This window comes from Staurois parvus, unplaced genomic scaffold, assembly GCF_062004578.1.
Source record: "Staurois parvus isolate SC_StPar_1 unplaced genomic scaffold, SC_StPar_1.0 ptg000080l, whole genome shotgun sequence".
In the NCBI taxonomy this organism is placed as follows: Eukaryota; Metazoa; Chordata; class Amphibia; order Anura; family Ranidae; genus Staurois; species Staurois parvus.
The window spans coordinates 8239831-8260710 of record NW_028317876.1 but is presented as its reverse complement, the minus strand read 5'-3'; the positions used below and the strand labels follow the sequence as shown (position 1 = coordinate 8260710).

General features: G+C 39.6%; 1 protein-coding gene across 1 annotated transcript in view; it reads right to left on the bottom strand.

The window, feature by feature from the left end:
- LOC149469200 (uncharacterized) overlaps positions 1-20146 on the bottom strand; it is a 119670-nt gene extending 99524 nt beyond the window's left edge. Inside the window, exons 1-2 of the mRNA XM_089669638.1 lie at positions 20005-20146; positions 15174-15357 (exon numbers count right to left, since the gene is read on the bottom strand). Of these exons, the coding sequence (XP_089525764.1) occupies positions 15174-15308 (135 nt within the window). The 5' untranslated portion in view covers positions 15309-15357; positions 20005-20146. The remainder of the gene's footprint in view (positions 1-15173; positions 15358-20004) is intronic.
- Positions 20147-20880: the final 734 nt, after the last annotated feature.

Below are 20880 nucleotides of genomic sequence, written 5' to 3'. Positions count from 1 at the left end.
ATAGTGACCACTTTGGTGCTTGGAGTGGACAAGTCTTAACTACAGCATTCTTGCTGAACAAAATGGAACTCTAAAATGTATGCTATTGTCCTATAACTAATAATCCCAACTGACATTTGTAGCAAATGCCCTCTCTTAGAATCAAATCCCACAGTCCCTCTTTTCTCATCATCTTTCCTTCTTTTTGGTCTGATGTATAAACTAAGACCTCTATTATGTACTGGCTACAGTGGTGATACTGCTCCCTTGGTTAATTTTTTTACTTAGTAGTTGTTAAAACCTTTTTGCTCCCCCTTTTGCGTTTATGCATGGCAATTGCTACTCTATGTGACTGTATTAAGGGAATGTATGGCTGCTGCTGACTTATTGTGATGTGTTTGTATACCTTTCTTTTTTGTTGTTGTTTTTTTGTAAAGCTAAAAAACTTTGAATAAACTATGTGTCTTTCACTTGCATAAGATGTGGCTTGTATGTACAGTCTATGGTAGAGTAAAGTAAACCTGTTTGTGGTCTAAAAACTGATATTTCCTGTGAAGAGCTCAGTGATGCATTTGCAAGATTTTCTTATTACATTAGCATACTCAATTTTATGTTGAGATACAGAGCAGAAGGCAAGGCAAGGCATGCATTAGGCACTGCATGACCTGGAACAGGAATTGCCTTATCCCTTTGGTAAATAGGGACAAGCTAGGTAAATGAATACATGGACAGAGGAGAATCGATCAGGCATGGCACCACAAACTGTAGCCAAAACATGTGAGCCCTTCCTTACAAGGAAATGCAAACAAACAACACAGGGAACATATCTGCACCAATACCTAGTTAAACAACAAAAACATTTGAAAGTGTACCATGCATTTAATGGTGACATTTGTTAAAGCAAAACTAAAGGCAAAACTTTTCTTTTCTATTTTGGATAGAGTAAGGGAGGGTTTTGACCCCTGTAAGGATTTTTTTTTGCTATCTATGTCCCATTTTGGGGGGGTTCCTTTACTTTCTGTCCCATAACCAAAAGGAAGTGAGAGGAAATCTCTCTAAAGTGAAAGAATCCCAGGTTGTCCACTATGGAAGATTTCCCCCCTGTTCTGAGGAAAACTCAAAACTTGGGATTTTCCATCACATTCACATTTACCCTCTGATAGAGAGTGTGAATCTCCCCAACTGGGGTACAGACAGCAATAAAAATATGATAGGTATTTTTGTTTTGGAAGATTCTTTTTATTGAAAAGTTTAACATAGTATATATCGTACAAAACATTGGAATTAAGCAGCTAGTCACCTAACAGCGGCAAGCAACGTAAAAAACAAAAAAGAGAGACAAAACATCGACTTCTCATGAACAGGAAGGGCCACAGATGACATAGAATTAAAATTAAGCTGGTCTCTGCTGAACTGGATGAATTTGATCTATCTATGCCCATCTTTAAAGTGTTACTAAACCCAGGACCCTGCATTCACTATATCTGGTCTTCCACAGGTCTTCCAGGTATTTAGCAGTTTATATTTTCTAAAATAATTGCATTACATCGATCCAATGAGTGACTTCTTATGAATGGTCATGTGGAAAAATTTTTCTTCAATCAGCGTTGCAGCCATGATCACTGTATTCCCGACAACAGAGGAGTCCCCACTGTCAGAGTACAATGACACAGTAGATAGGATTCCTCTATCCACCTTGATTATGTGAATGGGGGAATCCATTTTTTTTCCAGCAGCCCACTGTCTGATGGGAAAAAAAAATGTATGCCCAGCTTAAGAGGGGAAGCATCCACTTATATAGCCTAAAACTCTAAACCTTTTTTAAGTAATTTAATAGGTATTTTTATGATGGTTTATTTGGATGAGCAAGTGAGTGAATGAGTGAAATTGTGATACCCAAACAGGAAAATGACATAGTTACAGCTTAATAAGCCGGTAATGACTGCAAACATTCATACATTTCTGAGAACATGCTCATGTGTCATTGTCTCCATTTAATCCACTTAACCGTATTCTTTCCTGGTGAATTTCCCAATGCAGCTCCAGGACACTGTAACATTTCTTAACCTCACTCACTGCTCAAACAGGTAGAGGCAAATATTTCTAATAATGATGCAATAAGGTTCATCTATAAAAACTGCAGCAGTAATGAAAGACTGAATCGCTGCCAACCACATTTCTCTCTTTGTTGTTTTGGAGCTTCTTTTATACATAAAAATCACTTAGGAAATCAAAATCATGTAGATGCAACAATACCTGCAGGTACAGGTTCAGTTATGGGAAAGCTTTACAAAAACAAATCTTTAGTGGTCCATACACAGGACCTCGAGGCTTTAGTGAGCTTTTCTGTGCTACATACATTTTACTTTGCCCAGTTTTACACTTGTCTTTTTTTTCCCAACTCTCTTTTTTCTGGTCACCCAGTAAAAAAAAAAGACATGCTGAAAGCTAGATTAAGAAACCAAACATCATTTTAAAAATAATCCATAACAACCTGTCAGATGCTAGTGTTTATAATCCAATTAGTTTCTTACTGCCCCCTAGAAAATACTTCACCCCTTTGTCTGTACTGCATTTTATTTTGCCCAGGTTTACACTCATCTTTTTATTCCCCAACTCTCTTTTTTCTGGTCACACAGTAAAAAAAAGACATACTTAAAGCTAGATTAAGAAACCAAATATACTTTAAAAATAATCCATAGAAACCTGTCAGATGCTAGTGTCTATAATCTAATTAGTTTCTGACTGCCTCCTAGCAGATACTTTGTCGTCCCCCCACTTTGTCTTTACTGCATTTTACAACTGAAGACCCTCAGGTGCCATGCTAGTAGATCTCAAGCAGGATAATTTTGAATCAAAATGACCCTGCAAAAAGTGACTCCATTCCTCATTCTCTTAAAGCCTAAATTTTGTTGTTAATACTTTTTTTTTAATCAGCACAAGGGACAGTACTTACATTCAATGAGAAGTGTCCCTTGTGCTGGTGTCTGCCATCTTAGTTGAACTCTTCCGTACTTTGCCTCCCTATACCCACACAGTGGGCTCGACCTTGAGGAGCCCTTTTCTGTCCCGGAAGTTTTCGGGGCAATCAAGGTCCTTAAATCGGGTAAATGCCCAGGCCCAGATGGCTTTACCCCACGATTCTACAAAACATTTGCTTCTCTGTTGGCCCCGCTTTCAACTCAGGCTTTTAATGCCATTGATGATTCTCATTTGCTCTCTCCAGCCTTTCTTTCTGCTAATATTTCGGTTATCCTTAAACCAGGTAAAGATCCATCTCTTTGTAGTAGCTACCACCTTTGTAGTAGCTACCACAATCTCTCTGCTTAATTTGGATGTTGAGCTTTTCGCTAAACTAATGGCGAACCATCTTTCTATGTTCCTCCCAGCCTTGATTCATCATGATCAGGTACGGTTCATTCCCAGTCTTGAAGCTAGAGACAATACTACTAAAACAATCCACCTCATCTCCTACATCAAACAGCACCGTCTGAAAGCTTGCCTTCTCTCTTTTGACACTGAGAAGGCATTTGATCGAGTCGATTGGCATTTCCTGCACCTTACCCTAGAGCAGATAGGTCTGGGTCCACAGTTCATAACTAAGATTACATCCCTTTACTCTCACCCCACGGCGTTGGTTCTTGTGAATGGTACGGCCTTTTCGTCCTTTTCTATCTCGAATGGTACTAGACAGGGCTGCCCTCTGTCTCCCCTACTTTTTGCTAATGATTCTATTCTAAGCATTCATACCCCCTCCTCGCATCATAAACTTTCTCTTTATGCAGACGACCTCCTAATTTATATGCAACAGCCACTCATTTCTCTCGCCTGCTTCATGAGTTCCATAGATTCGGTTCGTTCAGTAACTTTAAACTTAACATCTCGAAGACATTAAAAATATCTCTACCTGACTGCGCGCTGTCACACCTTCTCTCCAACTTTTCTTTTCAATGGCGCCCTGAGGCTATCTCGTATCTCGGGGTTATGGTTTCTTCTGATCCTGCTGAACTTTACTTGCTTAATTATTTGCCCTTACTTACGTGTATCCGCAAAGACTTGTCTTCGTGGGGAACCTCCTCTCTGCCCTGGTTTGGACGGATTAATACCCTTAAGATGGATACTTTCCCGAACTTACTATACGTTTTCCAGACTGTCCCGGTTTCTGTGCCCAAGAGTTTCTTTCTCTTTTTGCGTTCTTTATCAAGCAGGTTTATTTGGCGTCAAGGTTTCTTGAGATTAAAATACAAGTTGCTCACTTATCCGAAGCTTAGGGGTGGAATGGGTTTACCTGATTTTGAGTTGTATTATAGGGCCACCCTGTTAGCGTGTACACTGGACTGGTTCCCCAGATCCTTGTTGAAAGCATCCTGTATGACAGAACAGGACCTATCCCAGATTGACTTACGAGCCCTCCTTTGGGGTTACAATCGTACCCTTTAGCACCTACCTGACCTGTCCCCTTTGACTGTGGCGGCTTTGCGCTTGTGGTATAAACACAGTCTCCTTACCCTTTTATCCTCCGATCCTTCCCCTTTATCCCCCCTTTTTGATAATCCTTCTTTCCCCCAAGGGACAGGATCCTCTGTGATGGGTCCCTTTGCCCGTGCCTCTTGGCTGATTGCTCAGGACTTTATCCATCCTCAGACAGGTCTCCCTCTCCTCCCGAGTGGCCCCAGAGATTGGCTGACTGCTTTACACTTATCCTCATTTTGTAAACATTTACATTCCACTTCTCAAATTCATTGTCCACTTACTGAGTTTGAGCGGTTGTGTTCCCTTTCTGAACCTTCGAGACATGTACTGGCTTCCCTTTATAGGATACTACATGCAGCAATTCATTCTGAACTTCCGCCCTTCACTGGGGCATGGTCACGGGATATCGGTAAAGATATATCTGATAAGGAATGGTTTACATCTTTCCACTTCACCCATAAATCTCTATATCTTGCTACTCTCAGGAAAAGAACTTTAAGCGCCTCTCCAGATGGTATAGGGATCCCTATTCCCTTCATAAGATGTTCCCTTCTACACCCCATCTTTGTTGGCATTGTAATACGGCTGTGGGCACTCAGTTCCATATTTGGTGGGATTGTGATAAAATTCGACCCTTTTGGTCCCAAGTTTTTGATGTCTATAATAGAATCTTTGGTGAGTCCTTAACCTCATCGCTGGAGATTGCCCTTCTCTCTATCTTACCTGGCTCGCTGGCGGCACAGAAGAAGTGTTTATTAAGTTTCTTCCTGTCTGCGGCACGCCAATTGATACTGCTTTTCTGGAAATCGGCCACCCCCCCCCTTACTGTTATGGGTTTTGGTGATTAATGATATGAGAATGGAAGAAATGTTGGTGTTTGCCAATGATACCTATGAAAAATGTAAGTTGTTATGGTCGGTCTGGCTCCATTTCTTCTCCTCCTCCTTGACACTTCAGGAGTTGTGTGCTCCTGCTGTGCCTCCTTAGACTTCGCCCATTCAGTCGGGTGGACCCACAGTGGTCTGTATCGTATCAGTGTACTTGCTTTCGATCTATATGTTTGGGATGCCACCTTTGGGCCCCTTTGGATTGGGGCCATTCTAGTTCTGCCCCTTGTCTGTCCCGGCTCCTGACTCTCTTTTCTAGCTTCCCTTTCTTTCTATGTTCATGTTTCTATATTCACTTCTTATTTTTCGCCCTAGTTTTTTTTTTTTCTTTTCTCTCATCTCTATGTTGTTTTATATGGTGAACTTTACATGGACATGTATTGATGTTCTTTATGCCTTTATATGTGACAGTTCTCTCAAATACATGTCTCTGTTATATACCTGTTATTTAACAGGATTTTTCTAATTTGGCTAGTGATACTCGTTGACTGCAGTTATCTCTTCGGCTCATCTAATGTTTGAGCATGCTGATTGTCTGTATGTATGTGTAATCGCTGGTCCTTTTCTTTCTCCTTCTGTATATTCCGTTGTAAAACTTAATAAAGACAAATTTGCCTTTAAAATACAGATCTAAAAGCCACAACACACAAAAGGGCAGACTCGATGGACCACTATGTTTCTATGTAACATGCATGGACACATTGGATGGAACACAGCAGCCTTCAGAATAAAAAAAAGAAGTACTGTATGCTTCTAAAAATTTGAGCCCCTAATTTGGAAATCACATTAACTAATATGAATGGGACTACTAGGCAGTCATTTAAAAACTCTGTATGTTATTAGCGTGATGAAAGATAATCAAAACATGGAACAGCAATCAAGAAGCAAATGTGAAAAATGACTTTTGAGAAAATTTTTTTAGGAATAAAAATGTATGCTCACTAAAAACATGCTAGTCTTCCTTTCAGTTACGTTTAGCAGTGTCTTTACTAACTACTGATGCTGTTTTTTTTTTTAATACTTTTTTACAATGGTAATCATGATTCTTGTTCATTGATCATATGTATCATATGGATCCAAAATAAACATATATGTCAGAGCATGTAAAAACACATAGAAACACATTATATAAATACATTTCAATTGTTAATAAAGTATTGTATAGGATTACCGTCTAATACAAGATATATTATTAAGTGAAATAATGTTTTCATTCAAGATTCACATAATTTTCACTCAAAAGTCAGTTTTCACAACAGATTCAGGCCCCATTCACAGCAGAACGCAGTGCAGGAAACCAGCATTCCGTGCGTGTTTCCTGCACTGTGATCAAAACACACTGCAATTGTATGCACTAATTTGTTACCATGAAGTGCAATTTGAGTCCATTCAAAGTTAATGGACTCAGATCGCACTGCACTAAACCACACGCAGTGCATTCCTGTGCGATTCCTAGTGTGAACTAGCCCTCAATTATAAAAATGGATGAATCTTAGTTGAAAATTGTGAAAAAGACCCTAATGACTGTTGTTTTGATGATAAACTTCTGTCAAAATGTAGTTATTCTGTTTTGGATAGAGTGTGGAAGATTTAAAATGTTTGTAAGGCCTTGATTTATGTCTGTGACTCCAACTGGGATATTTACCTTCACTAGCCTATGTCTGTGATGCCCATACAAGAAATGGATTGTGTGGTTGTCACCTGTACAGGAAGACACTGTTAACAAATAAAAACAGGCTTTCCAAACCCGCCTCACTCTACTTAAACATTGTTTATTTTTGTCTGTCATTTCCCATTGCTACCTGTATAGACAGGAAAAGGAAACTTCCCCAACAGGGACACAAAGAGCAAAAATAAAATGTTTTGACTGGAGATGGGTTTTAATATTTTGTGTGGATTTTGTTATTTTTAAAAGCATATGCACATACCTGTGACCTTTTATAAATCAATGAGCTTATGAATAGCAGCAAGATACCCAATGATTGCGGTTTACCACAGCAAATTGAACAGTTTAATATCTGTACTCAGGGGTGGACTGACCATTTAACCCCTTCCCGCTGGCGCCTCCCGGCCCTTTAAGAGTTTCAGACGCCGGGAGGCAGGGCGGGTGGGGCGTGGTTTAGGGATCATGTGACTGCCGTGATGCGTCGTCACAGCGGTCAAATGATCGGGAAAGGTCCTGATTAAAAGAGCAGACAGGGACCTTTCCGTGAGTACCGCACATGTGTGCTGGGAGCGCGCAGGGCGCGCGCTCTCAGCTCATATGTTTTTGTTACATGAACGCAAATGTGCGGCCGCTAGGCATCTAGGCCCAGACGCCGGGAGGCCGCACATTTGTGTGCGGCCAGCGTAAAGGGGTTAAGCACTCGGGCAGTAGGAGGTCAGTGGGGTCAGTAGGAGGTCCCATGAGATGCCCCTGGTACCTTTCATAGGCTTTTTTGGGTGTGGTTTGAGTGTGGGCGAGGACACAGGGGGCCCCATGATTTCCTATTGCCCGGGGGCCCCATGAGTTGTCAGTCCGCCCTTGTCTGTACTCATACTGTTCTAGAGTAAAATATGGAGCATACAGTGGTGGTGTCACTGGAAAAAGAAAAATGCATTCTGAGGCTCCAGATCTAGGGTTCAGATGCTCCCTCCCACTCTCCTTGTAGTCACAGTTCAGATCTCATTCTTAGTAAATTCACCACTCTGGACCACTCTTTTTCCTATCTCTAGTCATGTGACATGTTGAATAACAAGGGGGGACAGGAAGAAGGGCAATCCACCCTCAATCTCCAGCAGGTGCCCATACTTCTTCTTCTTCCCACAGAAGGTTGATATTGGAGGAAGGAGATAGCAGATTCCTCCCTCCAGAAGCTATCCTGGTCCCTGCTCTACTTCATGGGAGTAACACTGCAGTCACTCCTATCAATCACCGCAAAGCCATAGAACTGAGCCCAGCTCCCAGAGAGTCAGGAACAAAAGCAACAATCCGGCATCTTTGTGTGAAGTTTCCAGATATGCATGTATAGTTTCAAACTACAACATCACCCAGGTCTTCGTCATCCTTGTGTATCACCCTCCTAGTTAGGATGTTAGGTAAATTTAGTTTTTGGCTCTTTCTGTAATAAGGGGAACAATGGTTTGGTCTGGTCTGTTCAGGGCTTCACAGGCTGGGAGTTTGGTTGCTTCCCTCTAACTCTAGAAGACGTTTCTAGAGCTTGGGGGGATTCAAATGACCAGACTGAATATTAATCAGGGCCTAGCCAATCCCTGGAGGTGTGCCCAGATGGTGGCTGGGATGCTTTTAAATAGCCTGGAGCCCTGAGAAGATTGTCTTTTTCCCTCCTGAGATTCCTTTGGACTAGATGCTTGACTACTCTACAAGAGGTTGCACCTATGAACTGATCTTGTGCCAGGATCTTGTGAGTAGAGCTTCTTTTCTGTGCTGCACCTCAATTCATGGTCCCCAGCCGAGAACCTATAGACTGTTCCAGTCTAGCTTTGCCTGATCTTCAACTTACATCATTATCCCTAGCTGTGAACCAGTAGACTCTTCCAATCTACCTTTACTTGTGCTGAAGTTACTTCATGATCCCCAGCCATGAACCTGCAGACTGTTCCTGTCTGCCTTTACCTGTGCTGAAGCTACTTTATGGTTCCCAGCCATGAACCTATAGACTGTTCCTGTCTACCTTTGCTTGTGCTACAGTTACTGAGTGAGAAGTGTCCTCTGCTAACGATAACTGACATTTTGGAGTATCCCACATCTCCCCATATCCCCACCTGCTACAAGTTCTTCAAGCAAAAAAACCCTAAAAAAGACATCCCCCAGACCACGGGTGTCAAACTGATGGCCCTCCAGCTGTTGCCAAACAACAAGTCCCACGAGGCATTGCAAGAATGACAGTTACAAGCATGACTCCCAAAGGCGGAGGCATGATGGGACTTGTGATTTTGCAACAGCTGGAGGGCCGCCAGTTTGACACCCCTGCCCTAGACTGTTTAATGAGCCAGAATGAATGGACTGTTGCTGTGTGCCTGGCTGCCTCTCTACTGTGTTAGGAAAGAACCTGTTAAACTACAGTGATTCCTATGGGGTAGTGCAACACTGGCTGGTAATATACACTATACTTTCAATGAACACACACTGCCTGGCCTGCCCAGGGCTGAAGAGTGTTTACAGACCTCCGCTTCACCATATTATCCAGTGCATACTCTGCTGTCTATACAAAAAACTTCACACATACCAAACGGTACCTAAAGACAACATTTTTTTTTGTTTTGACTAGAGTAGGGAAGGGTTAGAACCCCAGCCAGGTTTTCATTGCTAGCTGTGTCTCTGCTTGTGGAGATTCACTCGTTTTATTTGTTCTGGTCACCACTGTCTAGGTGCCAACTGTCTAAGTAGTCAAAACCCTGACTTTAGAGAGATTTCCTTTCACTTTCTTTTGTGTTTTCAGGACAGGAAGTAAAGGCAAATCTCCCCTATGGGACATAGATAGTAAAAACTGAACCTGAAAAGTTTTAGCAATTAACTACTCTTACCAAACTCAATAAACAAAAGAGTTTGGGCTTTAGATATGCCTTGATTAAAAAAAAAACAAAATGAAAAACAATGATTTGGAATACTTACTCTTTGCACATTTTTGCGAGAAGTAATACCTTTCATATACAGTGTCCACATTCTTCTGTTTCACAATCAGGTTCGGTACTATGTTATTACCATAATTAGTCATTGAATAGTTCAACAAGATATAATTACAAATAGCTGTAGTCCAGGAGGAGGAAAAAAGTAAAAAGCTCTTCTGAATGTCAGGTATTGATCCGGAAAATATACGTATTCAACAATGCAATGTAAAGATTACTGATATATAATCTCCCCCCTAGAGAAAAAAATATGCGCACGTGCTGTCTGTGTGTTAACCAATGTTACATATATCCCATGAGTGACAAAATCCAAATGTCCAATTATATTAAAGAATGCAGCATATGGTTCAGGTTAGCAGATCGTGTCTTGCCATGATTTTCAATGTCCAGCGCTGTTTTATTTGTTAAATGAATTATGTCGGGTGATGACTGATAATCCAGACAGCTTGATTTATGTGCTTGGGGAGCAGAATTGCTGTTTTTGGAAAACAAATGTACTTGATGGGAATCCTTCCGAATCCTCATATAGCGAAGAAACCAGTCTCTGTTCACCTGCTGAAGCTTATTAAATGTCAAACCAAAGAAAGTCCTTTAGCCAAAGCCAAACTGACGTCCCCTTAGCAACACACACTCTCTACCTGTTTGTGCTCTCCCCTGGAGGGTATGACAGCTCACCTGTTAATTACACACCCCTCCCTACATTTATTTAACAGCAGATCAGAGCTGTCACTTATCTTAGCCACAAAGAAGGAAGTAGGATCACTACATTTCCAAACATTATTGAATCCATACAAATACATTCCTAATCTCCAGTTGCATAATGAGCCATTGAGCTTGTACATATGTATCAGCAGAATTGGGGCAGTATGGCTTTTGTAAAGATACATTAAATACAAATGTTTAAAATGACCAAACTAATCATATACAATAGATTAACATGAAAACTATTTATACAGAATGGGTTTATAAAAACAGTAGTGCCATATGACTTTTCATTTGTAGAATTAAAATTCTCAAATGATTTGCTTCCAATTTTCTTCTATAAAAAGATCATTATAAAAATCTAAAAGCCAATCAAAAATCAAATTAGAATATATTACTTACACAATACAACAGGAAAATGCCATACTCAAGGGCGGACTGACCATTTGGAAACTCAGGCACTGCCCGAGGGCCCGGGGTCAGTAGGGGGCCCCATGAGATGCCCCTGGTACCTTTTTCATAGGCTTTTTTGAGTTTGGGCAAGGACACAGGGGCCCCATGATCCCCTCTAGCCCGGGGGCCCCATGAGTTGTCAGTCCGCCCCTGGCCATACTATAACTGTATGGGCATTGGCATACGTCATAAGCAGGAAAGGCCAGTGCTGCATTACATGATCTCTTTATGGCACAAATGCCCACCCTGATTTTCTCAAGTAATTGTATCGGTTTCACAGTATGTATGATTCAGAAACATTACAGTCACTGGCAGTTACTGCTCTCTACTCAGAGCAGCTGTGAGAATTCATGTCATGTGATCGCTGAGTTCTCACCCATGGAGCCGGCGGGGAACAGATGCAGCATCAAACCAATGCTGCATCCACCTAGGTAAGTATGATTTATAAAAAAGAAATACCAGACTTCTCTTTTTAATCTTTATTTTCAAAACACAAAGTGTATATATATATATATATATATATATATATATATATATATATATATTAAAAAGCAGACAAACATCTGCATAATAACTACTAAGATCTGAGTATACAGTAAATTATACATTTGTTTGAACATAATATTTTTGATTGCCCCCTGTTACCACTGCAAAAAATGTATCTAAAGTATGTTGTTAGTAGATAGATTCAAGTAGTCCTCAGTCATACTGGATGCCATGCAGCTTGCAAATTGCATGCCAAGTCGCACCCTATTTCTCGCAATAAGAGCGGTCATATCAGTGCGGGTCCGACTTGGTCGGAGCCTCACCGATTTCTAAAGTAGTACATGCACTACTTTGGTGCGATTTGCATAGACATCTGTGTCAGATGTCTTGCAAATCGCACCTGAAATCGGCATGTCACCCACTTCACTGTAAGTAGTATGATTTCAAAGTTATGTTTGGTGTGACCGGGGTGTTATATCGGACTCTTTTGCCACTATTGAAGAGAGTTTAGCAGACAAGGATTCAACATTGCTACTGTCTTCTAGTTTGTATTACTCCTTGGAAGTTTGAAACAATGATTCAACTCTTTTTTATTGTGTGTGTTATGTCCATTGCTACAATTTGTTTTCTGCTCCATGTATGATATTTACAATTCTGGTGTTCTTCTGCTATCTCAATACTGATGTACTCCGTTACACATGTTTTAATCTGGTTATTGTGTTCTTAGGTAATTATTTTTTCAGTTGCATACTGTACCTATTTTATTAATTATTTGTATGAATGAAAAAAAAATCAGCATCGACAGATACATTTTTAATTTTACACAGATATATACAGTATATATATATATATACATACACACACACACAGTGCATCCAGAAAGTATTCACAGTGCTTAACTTTTGCCACAATTTTTGATGTTACAGCCTTACCCCAAAGCGGGGTTCCTCGCTGACAGCTGAATGTAAAAAGAACCGTGATTGACCAACAATTAAAACATTTTTTTTTTAAAAGCAAAAGCCCCCCCCCCCCCCCCCAGCCCTGACAGCTGAAATGTAAAAAGAATTGCCAGCAATTAAAAATTTTGCAAAAAAAGACGTGGGGTCTCCCCCCTAATCTATACCAAGCCCTTCGGGTCTGGTATGCATTTTGATACACATGTTTATCGCACGCATTTTCAGTAAAAAATACGCTAAAGTAAATTTTAGTGCACACAAACACAATATATTATGAAATTGTTTTGTAAAACATAAAATATGAGGTTGACATCAGTACATAGATGACAAACACAGCAAGCCTTAAAACTGCCTTAAAACTGTGTGTGCCCATGAATCCATAGTACCCAAAATTGAACATGACACTTTAAAAGCCTGTACAGGTTGTCAGTTAGGAGTGATGGCCCTGGAATTATTGTTAACACTCTGACATTCAAGACGATCTATAGCACAATTGTTGTTCTTGTACACTGACGTACCCGCAGCATGCGTTTGTGTTCATATGTGGGTGTACATGGAGGTAGGGGATATAACCTTTTTGTGTTGTTTTAAATTTATTTTATTCATATATTTATGCATTTTTTTAGGGGGTTGTTGACCCCGTGTGATAAAATACTGTAATGATACAGTTGCAAGAAAAAGTATGTGAACCCCTTGGGATTACGTGCATAAATTGGGCATAAAATGTGCTCTGAACGTCATCTAAGTCACAACAATAGAAGAACACAGTCTGCTGAACATAATACTACACAAACATTAGATGTTGCCATGGTTAAATTGCACATAACATGTAAACATTCACAGTGCAGGGAGGAAAAAGTATGTGAGGCCCTAGCTTAATGACTTCTCCCAGAGCTAATTGGAGCCAGGAGTGAGCCAACCTTTACTCCAATCAGTGTGATGATATTGGATGTGTTGCTGACAGCTGTCCTGCCCTTAAAAAACACACACCTGTTTTGGGTTTACTGGTTTCAAGAAGCACTGTCTGATGTGAACCATGCCTCGCAGAAAAGAGCTCTCAGAAGACCTACGATCAAGAATTGTTGACTTGCATGAAGCTGGAAAGGGTTACAAAAGTATCTCCAAAAGCCTTGAGGTTCATGTGTCCACGGTAAGACAGACTGTCTACAAATGGAGAAAGTTTAGCACTGTTGCTACTCTCCCTAGGCGTGGTCGTCCTGTAAAAATGACTGCAAGAGCACAGCGCAGAATGCTGCATGAGGTAAAGAAGAATCCCAGAGTGTCAGCTAAAGACCTACAGAAATCTCTGGCACATGCTAACATTTTTGTTGACACATCTACAATAAGGAAAACATTAAAAAAGAATGCAGTACATGGGAGGACACCACGGAGGAAGCCATTGCTGTCCAAAAAGGATATTGCAGCACGTTTGAAGTTTGCAAAAGATTACCTGGATGTTCCACAGGTTCTCTTTACTGAGACATCAGAGGTCTTTAGATCCTTGATGTTACCCCTGCCCTGAAGCTAAAGTAGCGCAGATCATGCTCCATTATCTTCTTCCCCAGCCTCAGCAGCCAGAGAAAGTGACAACTGAACCTAAAAGTAGCCTAATATACGTCACTTACATGTTCATTCACCAGAGGGCAGTTCAGTGAATAGATGCTTTCCTTCAGTTCAGCCTGCAGACACCCAACATGCTGATCCTGGGTCACCAGGCAGGACCATGGAGGGAACAGATGGGCAGAAGGGCAATAACTTCAGTGATTAGTGGAAGTGAAAGGGTGGTTTACAGCCACCCAAAACACCTCTATTTGACAATACATAATCAACTGGACAACTTTAAAGACAGTGTTTAAAATCCTTGTCTACCAGCCACCATTTATAAATGAGCTGGTAGAGCAGTGGTTAAGGACAAGAGGACAGCAGGAATAAAAAAAAAGAATGTAAAAGTAAAAACAAGCAAGTAGGTGAAGATAGACAATTATCACAATTATCAGACAATTGTTTCATCAAAGGTTCATGCTTGGGATTTTCATATATTTATCATCATTTGCTGATCTCTGGGTTTGATCTTAGGTTTTGGCAGTCTTGTTGAATGCTTACTTTTTGGGCAGAATCAATGTATAGCTTTAAATTGCTCTGTAGCTATCAGTGCTTTGCCTAGTGTTTTTTAGTGTAGTCTTTTAAGGGGTTACCATTGTTCTGTCTTTTGTTTGCAGATTTCTGGCTGGACTCTTGTTTCACCCTTATGTTCTGGTCTTTATATAAGGACTATTTGTAACACCACTCTTCAGGCTTTGCAGGACTTCCAAATTATATGAATTCCGGTATTACAGGGCAAGAGGAGACACTGGAACCATGGTTTCAAAATCACGCTCGCATCCAAGGCCTTGTGCAGAAATGTACTCGTGACTTCTGCAACTAGAAGATTATCTATGCATACTGTCTATTTATTCTATTTGTTCATTTTGATAATATAACCTCATACAAGTATGTCCTAAATGAATTGCTAATCTTTGATCCTTCTACCCCTTCTGTTATACAGTAGAAATGTTTAAAATTAAAATCAGGCTAAAAATATAGAAGGCAGCACATTCACAGTACATACTTGCATCAGTCTACCAGATGAAGTGAAGCATCTCCGCATTCCAACGATTGTATTCTCTCTGAATTGTTTTAGTTTGACTTCATTGTTCTTTTTGTTTGGTGAATGTGCACTGTGGTTTCCTTTCTTTTGATCCATTTCTCCTCTCTGACTTCTTGATTTATATTGATCAAAAGCTGTGGTCAGTCTGGAATAATACAATAACTGTACGAATTAGTCATTCCAAATTGTCTGTAAACATGCAGATATGCAAAAAGGGATAAAACATTCTCATGGATGAGTTTTACTTATATAATCACTGTATTTCAGTATTACCTTTATGTATTCGATTCTGTTTGCATTATGTGCTATGAGTGGTATTGTAATATACTATCCATGGACAAGGACAATGTTGCCTTACTGAATGCAATGCTGGATCAATATGCTGCCACCTTGTGTTCATTTTATATATATACATATGTTGAACAAACCAGCCTCTCTCAACCTTTTCAACCCAGAGGAACCCTTGAAATAACTTCGGTCTCACGGAACCCCTAAAAACTACTATATCTACTCATGATACATGTGTTATGTGTGTGATGGTAAGTGGGAAGAATTTTCCTTACACTTATGGTCGCTGGGAAGAATTACCCCCTTACAGATAGCTTAAAATGATCAATGGTGTCAATGGGAACATATCTGAGAGGAAAAAATGCTCATTGCTCAAGGAACCCCTAACAATCTCTGGAGGAACCCTGGTTGAGAAACCCTATCTAAAATCAACATATCAAATTAGATCCCTTCCTCCAGTTCCCCTTTAAGCACTTCCCACTAGAAAAGCATCACTTCCATGGGCATATATCGAGCAACCTTTGGAGGAACACTGGTTGAGAAACCCTGATTTGTTTTATATATATATATATATATATATATATATATATATATATATATATATATTTATTAGAGAAAAAAAGTCAGCGCTCAGTGTATATACACAACAGCACCAAAATGATACAATTATAATAGTTTGCAGCACTTATAAAAAAATATATATAAATAAAAACATAGATGAAAATAAACCACAACACCTGAGACAATTAAGTGAAACAAAGGAGTGAACAGTCCAAATGTTATCACAATAATTCAAGGACGAACTTTTCCTCTGTGATTTATCTTCATATGTTGGCAATAGTGATGTTTGACCTCCGCCTTAATTTAAATGCACGCTCATCAGATCCAATTGCTGTCCAAGTGAATAGAACAGCAAATGCGCTTTTTTTAGACAATTAAACTCCTGATGATGTGCGGTTGCGTGAAACAGCTGTAGAGAAAGATTGCCTTGTGATATGCCAGAGGTCTTGTCTCCATTCTCTTGCTCAGTCCGGTAGCTGAAAATGTAAGTGAAATCCTTTGAGCTGGTTATTTATAAACATGTCCATTAAGTTTGTGGCTGTTAAATTTTAAATTAAAGTACTACCCTATAAGATTTTTTCTATTGTTGATGGTCTTCTGTGATTTCCATGGGCTAAGAGAGTGTTTGAAGAGCTATTGGTTTACCTGGAGTACTTTTTCTTGGAGAAGAGCTTCATTGACTAAAAAAAGCGCATTTAATGTTCTATTCACTTATGCCGGCCATAGGCGGTTCGAAAATCGGCCGATTTTTCTTCCGAAAGATTAAATCGGTCGATTTTCGCACTGTTAGTGGGTTAATTCGTCAGCCGGTTTTTGCAGTTTTTCCACTTTTGGATTATCAGTCATGTTGGAAAATTCATGGAAAATGACTGATTTTTGCGTCAATGATGGCCAAATCATACGATCGTTATTACAGAAAAAAATATGCGCATGACCCATGACCTGGAAGGAACAGAAGTTTTGCCTGTATATGGGGTGAACTTTATGACTTGGTTGGACGATTTTCGTAATCGTTGGTGTGTACGTCGGTTTAACGAACGACCAATTTTCGTTTATCGGTCGAAAAAAATGCATGGTTTTCGAGCCTTCTATGGCCTGCATAGCACAGCAACTGGATCTGGTGAGCATGCATTTAAATTAAGGTGGAGGTCAAACATCACTATTACCAACATACAGAGATAAATCACAGAGGAAAAGATTGTCCTTGAATTATTGTGACAACATTTTGACTGTTCACTCCTTTGATTCACTTAATAGTCATGGGTGTTGTGGTTTATTTTCATCTATGTTTTTATTCATATATATTTTTTATAAGCACTGCAAGCTAATATATATATATATATATATATATATATATATTTCTTAAAGTGGTTGTGACTTTCCACCCAACGGTGACTACAGGAGCCATGGATACAGCCTGTACAGAGTGACCTGGATTAGGCAACTTGATCTGGATAATGAGCATATATCGAGGAACCTCTGGAGGAACCCTGATTTATTATATATATATCTTTTAAAGTGGTTTTAAAGGCCCACTGACTTTCCACCCAACTGTGACTCCAGGAGCCATGGATACAGTCTGTACAGGGTGACCTGGATTAAACAGCAGGGGACTGAAACTGATTACATCACTAATGCTACCAATGCCAATAGTTATTTTCAGTAGGTTGTTTCAAATTTGCTGCTAAATGTTTGATCTATTGGCAGGGATTCCTTATAGGTTCTGTACTAGCCTGCTGCTTTATGTTTGAAGTACTAGGTCCAGATGGAATGATAATGTGCCATGGATAACTCCTTTGATGCAGGAGCTGTGTGCTATGGCTGGTGACAGGCACCGTGGCTGATCGGTCTCCTAGGACCAATTATTTATATGACCCCGGGCTTATAAAATACTACTGCATAGGGTGCATATGCCGTTGTGGATGGTAGTGTGGTGGCCTGGGCTCAAATGTGTTTTAATGGGACAACTATGTTTCTGTGTACAGTTTGTAATAATATATTTTCTCAAAGCACAAGTCTATGGATCAGCCAAACCACAAAAAACAAGACACTATCTGGGTGACCAATATCCTATCTCAAAAGTATACCTCCTGACTTTTTGATATTAGAAAGAGGGAAACATTTTCACAATGTACTGTATATAGGCAAAGTACACACTGCTGCCATGCCCCATATTTTGTAGACCGCAAATAATTATCATGCATAAAATTAATGGTTAATCCCACATTTTATTTTTTCAAAGTGTAGAGTAATGGTGTAGAGGTAGATGAAAGGTTTTAGTATAGTATAATATTTTTTGTACATTTTTTTTATAGGGGTCTATACATCAGTCCAAATGGAGGGACAGCTAGGGAGGGAAGAGGGCAGATACATTTGGTTCAGAAAAAGAGACACTCCCCCCCCCCCTCCCCAAGTGAGGGACATTTGAGAGCTATGATCAAAAGTTATTAAGAATTTGTTCATATGGATGGGCAATAGGCAGTAAAAATAGGTAACTGAGCAGCAGGTTTACCACCCCCTCCCCACCGACCACCAAGCTGGTGTTGGTGCACACTGCCGCCATGTATCCTGGCAAAATGTATACAGAAGGTTGTGTTCAGCAAGCAGTGCTACCGCCAAATGTGACCTATTCAATTGAATCGGGTAAACTGTAACCACACTGCAACGGTGTGTGTGATGGCTACCAAAGGCAGTGAGGAGGTAACATATTGCCTCAAAGCTACCTATTAAATGCCTCTGAAAAGAAATCCACTGTAGATCACTTTTCCGAAAAGTGGCAAATGCTCCCGTATATGTAAATGAACCCTAAACGAAACCTGTACAAGAATAAAATAGGGGCTGCCATAGCTGAGATTGTTTTCTGAAAATGCTATTTGATTGACTCTCATTCTGCCATTCTTGTTTTGGTACTTTTAGTCACTGCAGATAAAAAAAATTCTCCTACATCGCCTAATCTGAATAGTTGTTCCGTGTCAGTGTCTCAAAAGTAATGAAGCCAATGAATCATTGTAACAAATGATCAACCAGCATTTTCAGAATTAGGTCAGCAATGGCAGCTCCTGTATTTCTTGGATAACCTAAGCTCCCTGTATTGGGTAATCTACTGATCTCTATATTAAAAGGAAGCCTGTTCTCAGACAAGGCTGGTTTGTCATGTTGTTTCAAATAATTAAATTCAAGTCAGTGAATCAGAACATGTATGCATATAAAGATTCAAATGGAACTCAAAAATGGCACACAAAATAAAATATGGGATTTGTAAAAATAAGTACATAGAAAGTAAAATGCCTGTCAACAATTAATTGCATTAGTAACTCAAAATATGTTCTACACTATACCCTTTAGATTTCAGATTTCAACCACCTGCCCTGAAAATGTTGAGTAAAATAAGATATATAAAATATCAAGCAGACATTTGCACTTATTAAGTAATTCTGTATAGGGAAAAATACAACATTCATTAGTTTAGCATAGCCAGGTCTATGAAAGGCAGGTTCTGTTTAGGCACTATAGATTAGTACACTTTTCTCACGCCCTGGATTTACCTAAAGTCAACATATGATCCTGATACAGTTCCATTAGTGAAAAATGATCATTCAGACTACATTTTTACCTGTAATTTTTACAAGGCTATAAACTACACAAACATTGTCAGGTCCTATATAAATGAATTGCCTTAATGGGTTGTAAATGGCACTGTTATATTGTACAAGTACCTCTGTCAAGTGATTAGAGATAAAAAAAAGCCGGGTGTTTATCTGTCACAAGGGCATACCTCTACCAGACAACGCATTACTTACATAAGAATGAAGGCTCATGAATTAGTTGTTGCAGAACCACAATAATACAATAACATTTGGTTTTTGAAGCATTATCATTGGTAGTACAATTACATAATAGAAGTTGCTAGACTAGTTCCTGGGAATCTATGAACATTTTTTACCTTTATGCTTGTGGATAGCGGTTGCAGCTAGGACTTGTCAGTGATAGATGAGACGATACACAGGACAGCAATGATTACAGTCCCATTGTGCTCTGCTGGTGAAAGGCACTGCTTGTTGCTTACACCAAGAGGCAGGAACTTACTGGGTGAAGTGAAAACAGCAGTAGGCTGATCAGTCCCAGCTTATTCATTCCTATGGAAACACAAGTAATACACTGGAGGGAAAAGACTTGGGGGGAGAAGGCTAGGCTCAGTAAAAAAAATTCTTTCAGGCAGTAATTCTACATTATGCTCCGGTTTAAATGTCTTGCAAAATCTTGTCATTCGTTTTATGAACCTTGGTCTCCCTGTCCAACACAGGACTGTCCAAAGAAGTTCAATTATTGGAATAGTGGCTATTATCAGCCAATCTAATGAGGACAATTAAGCATGCTATGCTGTGAATGATTGCTATGGGCTACATTTTTTTTTCAATTGCTATCATTTAGCCACAAAGTACTTTAGTTTGGGGAATACTTTGTACTTTTCCTGAAACTTGGGACTTTTATTCTTGCATGTTTCCCTTACATTTAGTAGGGTGTTATTAAACAATCTTTTATTTTTTATCTGCAGAGTTTGCCTATTTTTATGACATTTGACTTATTTTTTTTTCAACAAGGCGATACAATTTTAAACTTTGGTGGAACCTCCACTAATTTATAACCAACAGTTTAAAAAAAAGTTATTTCTTTTATAGTTATTCTCTTTTTTTTTAAGAATCTATTAATACTGCGAGAAACGAGGAGTAGATTTGGATTAGTAATCAATTTCCGAAGGTTTTTTGGTTTTTTTTTAGGAAAACACCAGGAATTTCCCATTGGAAATGTGCACAGAACA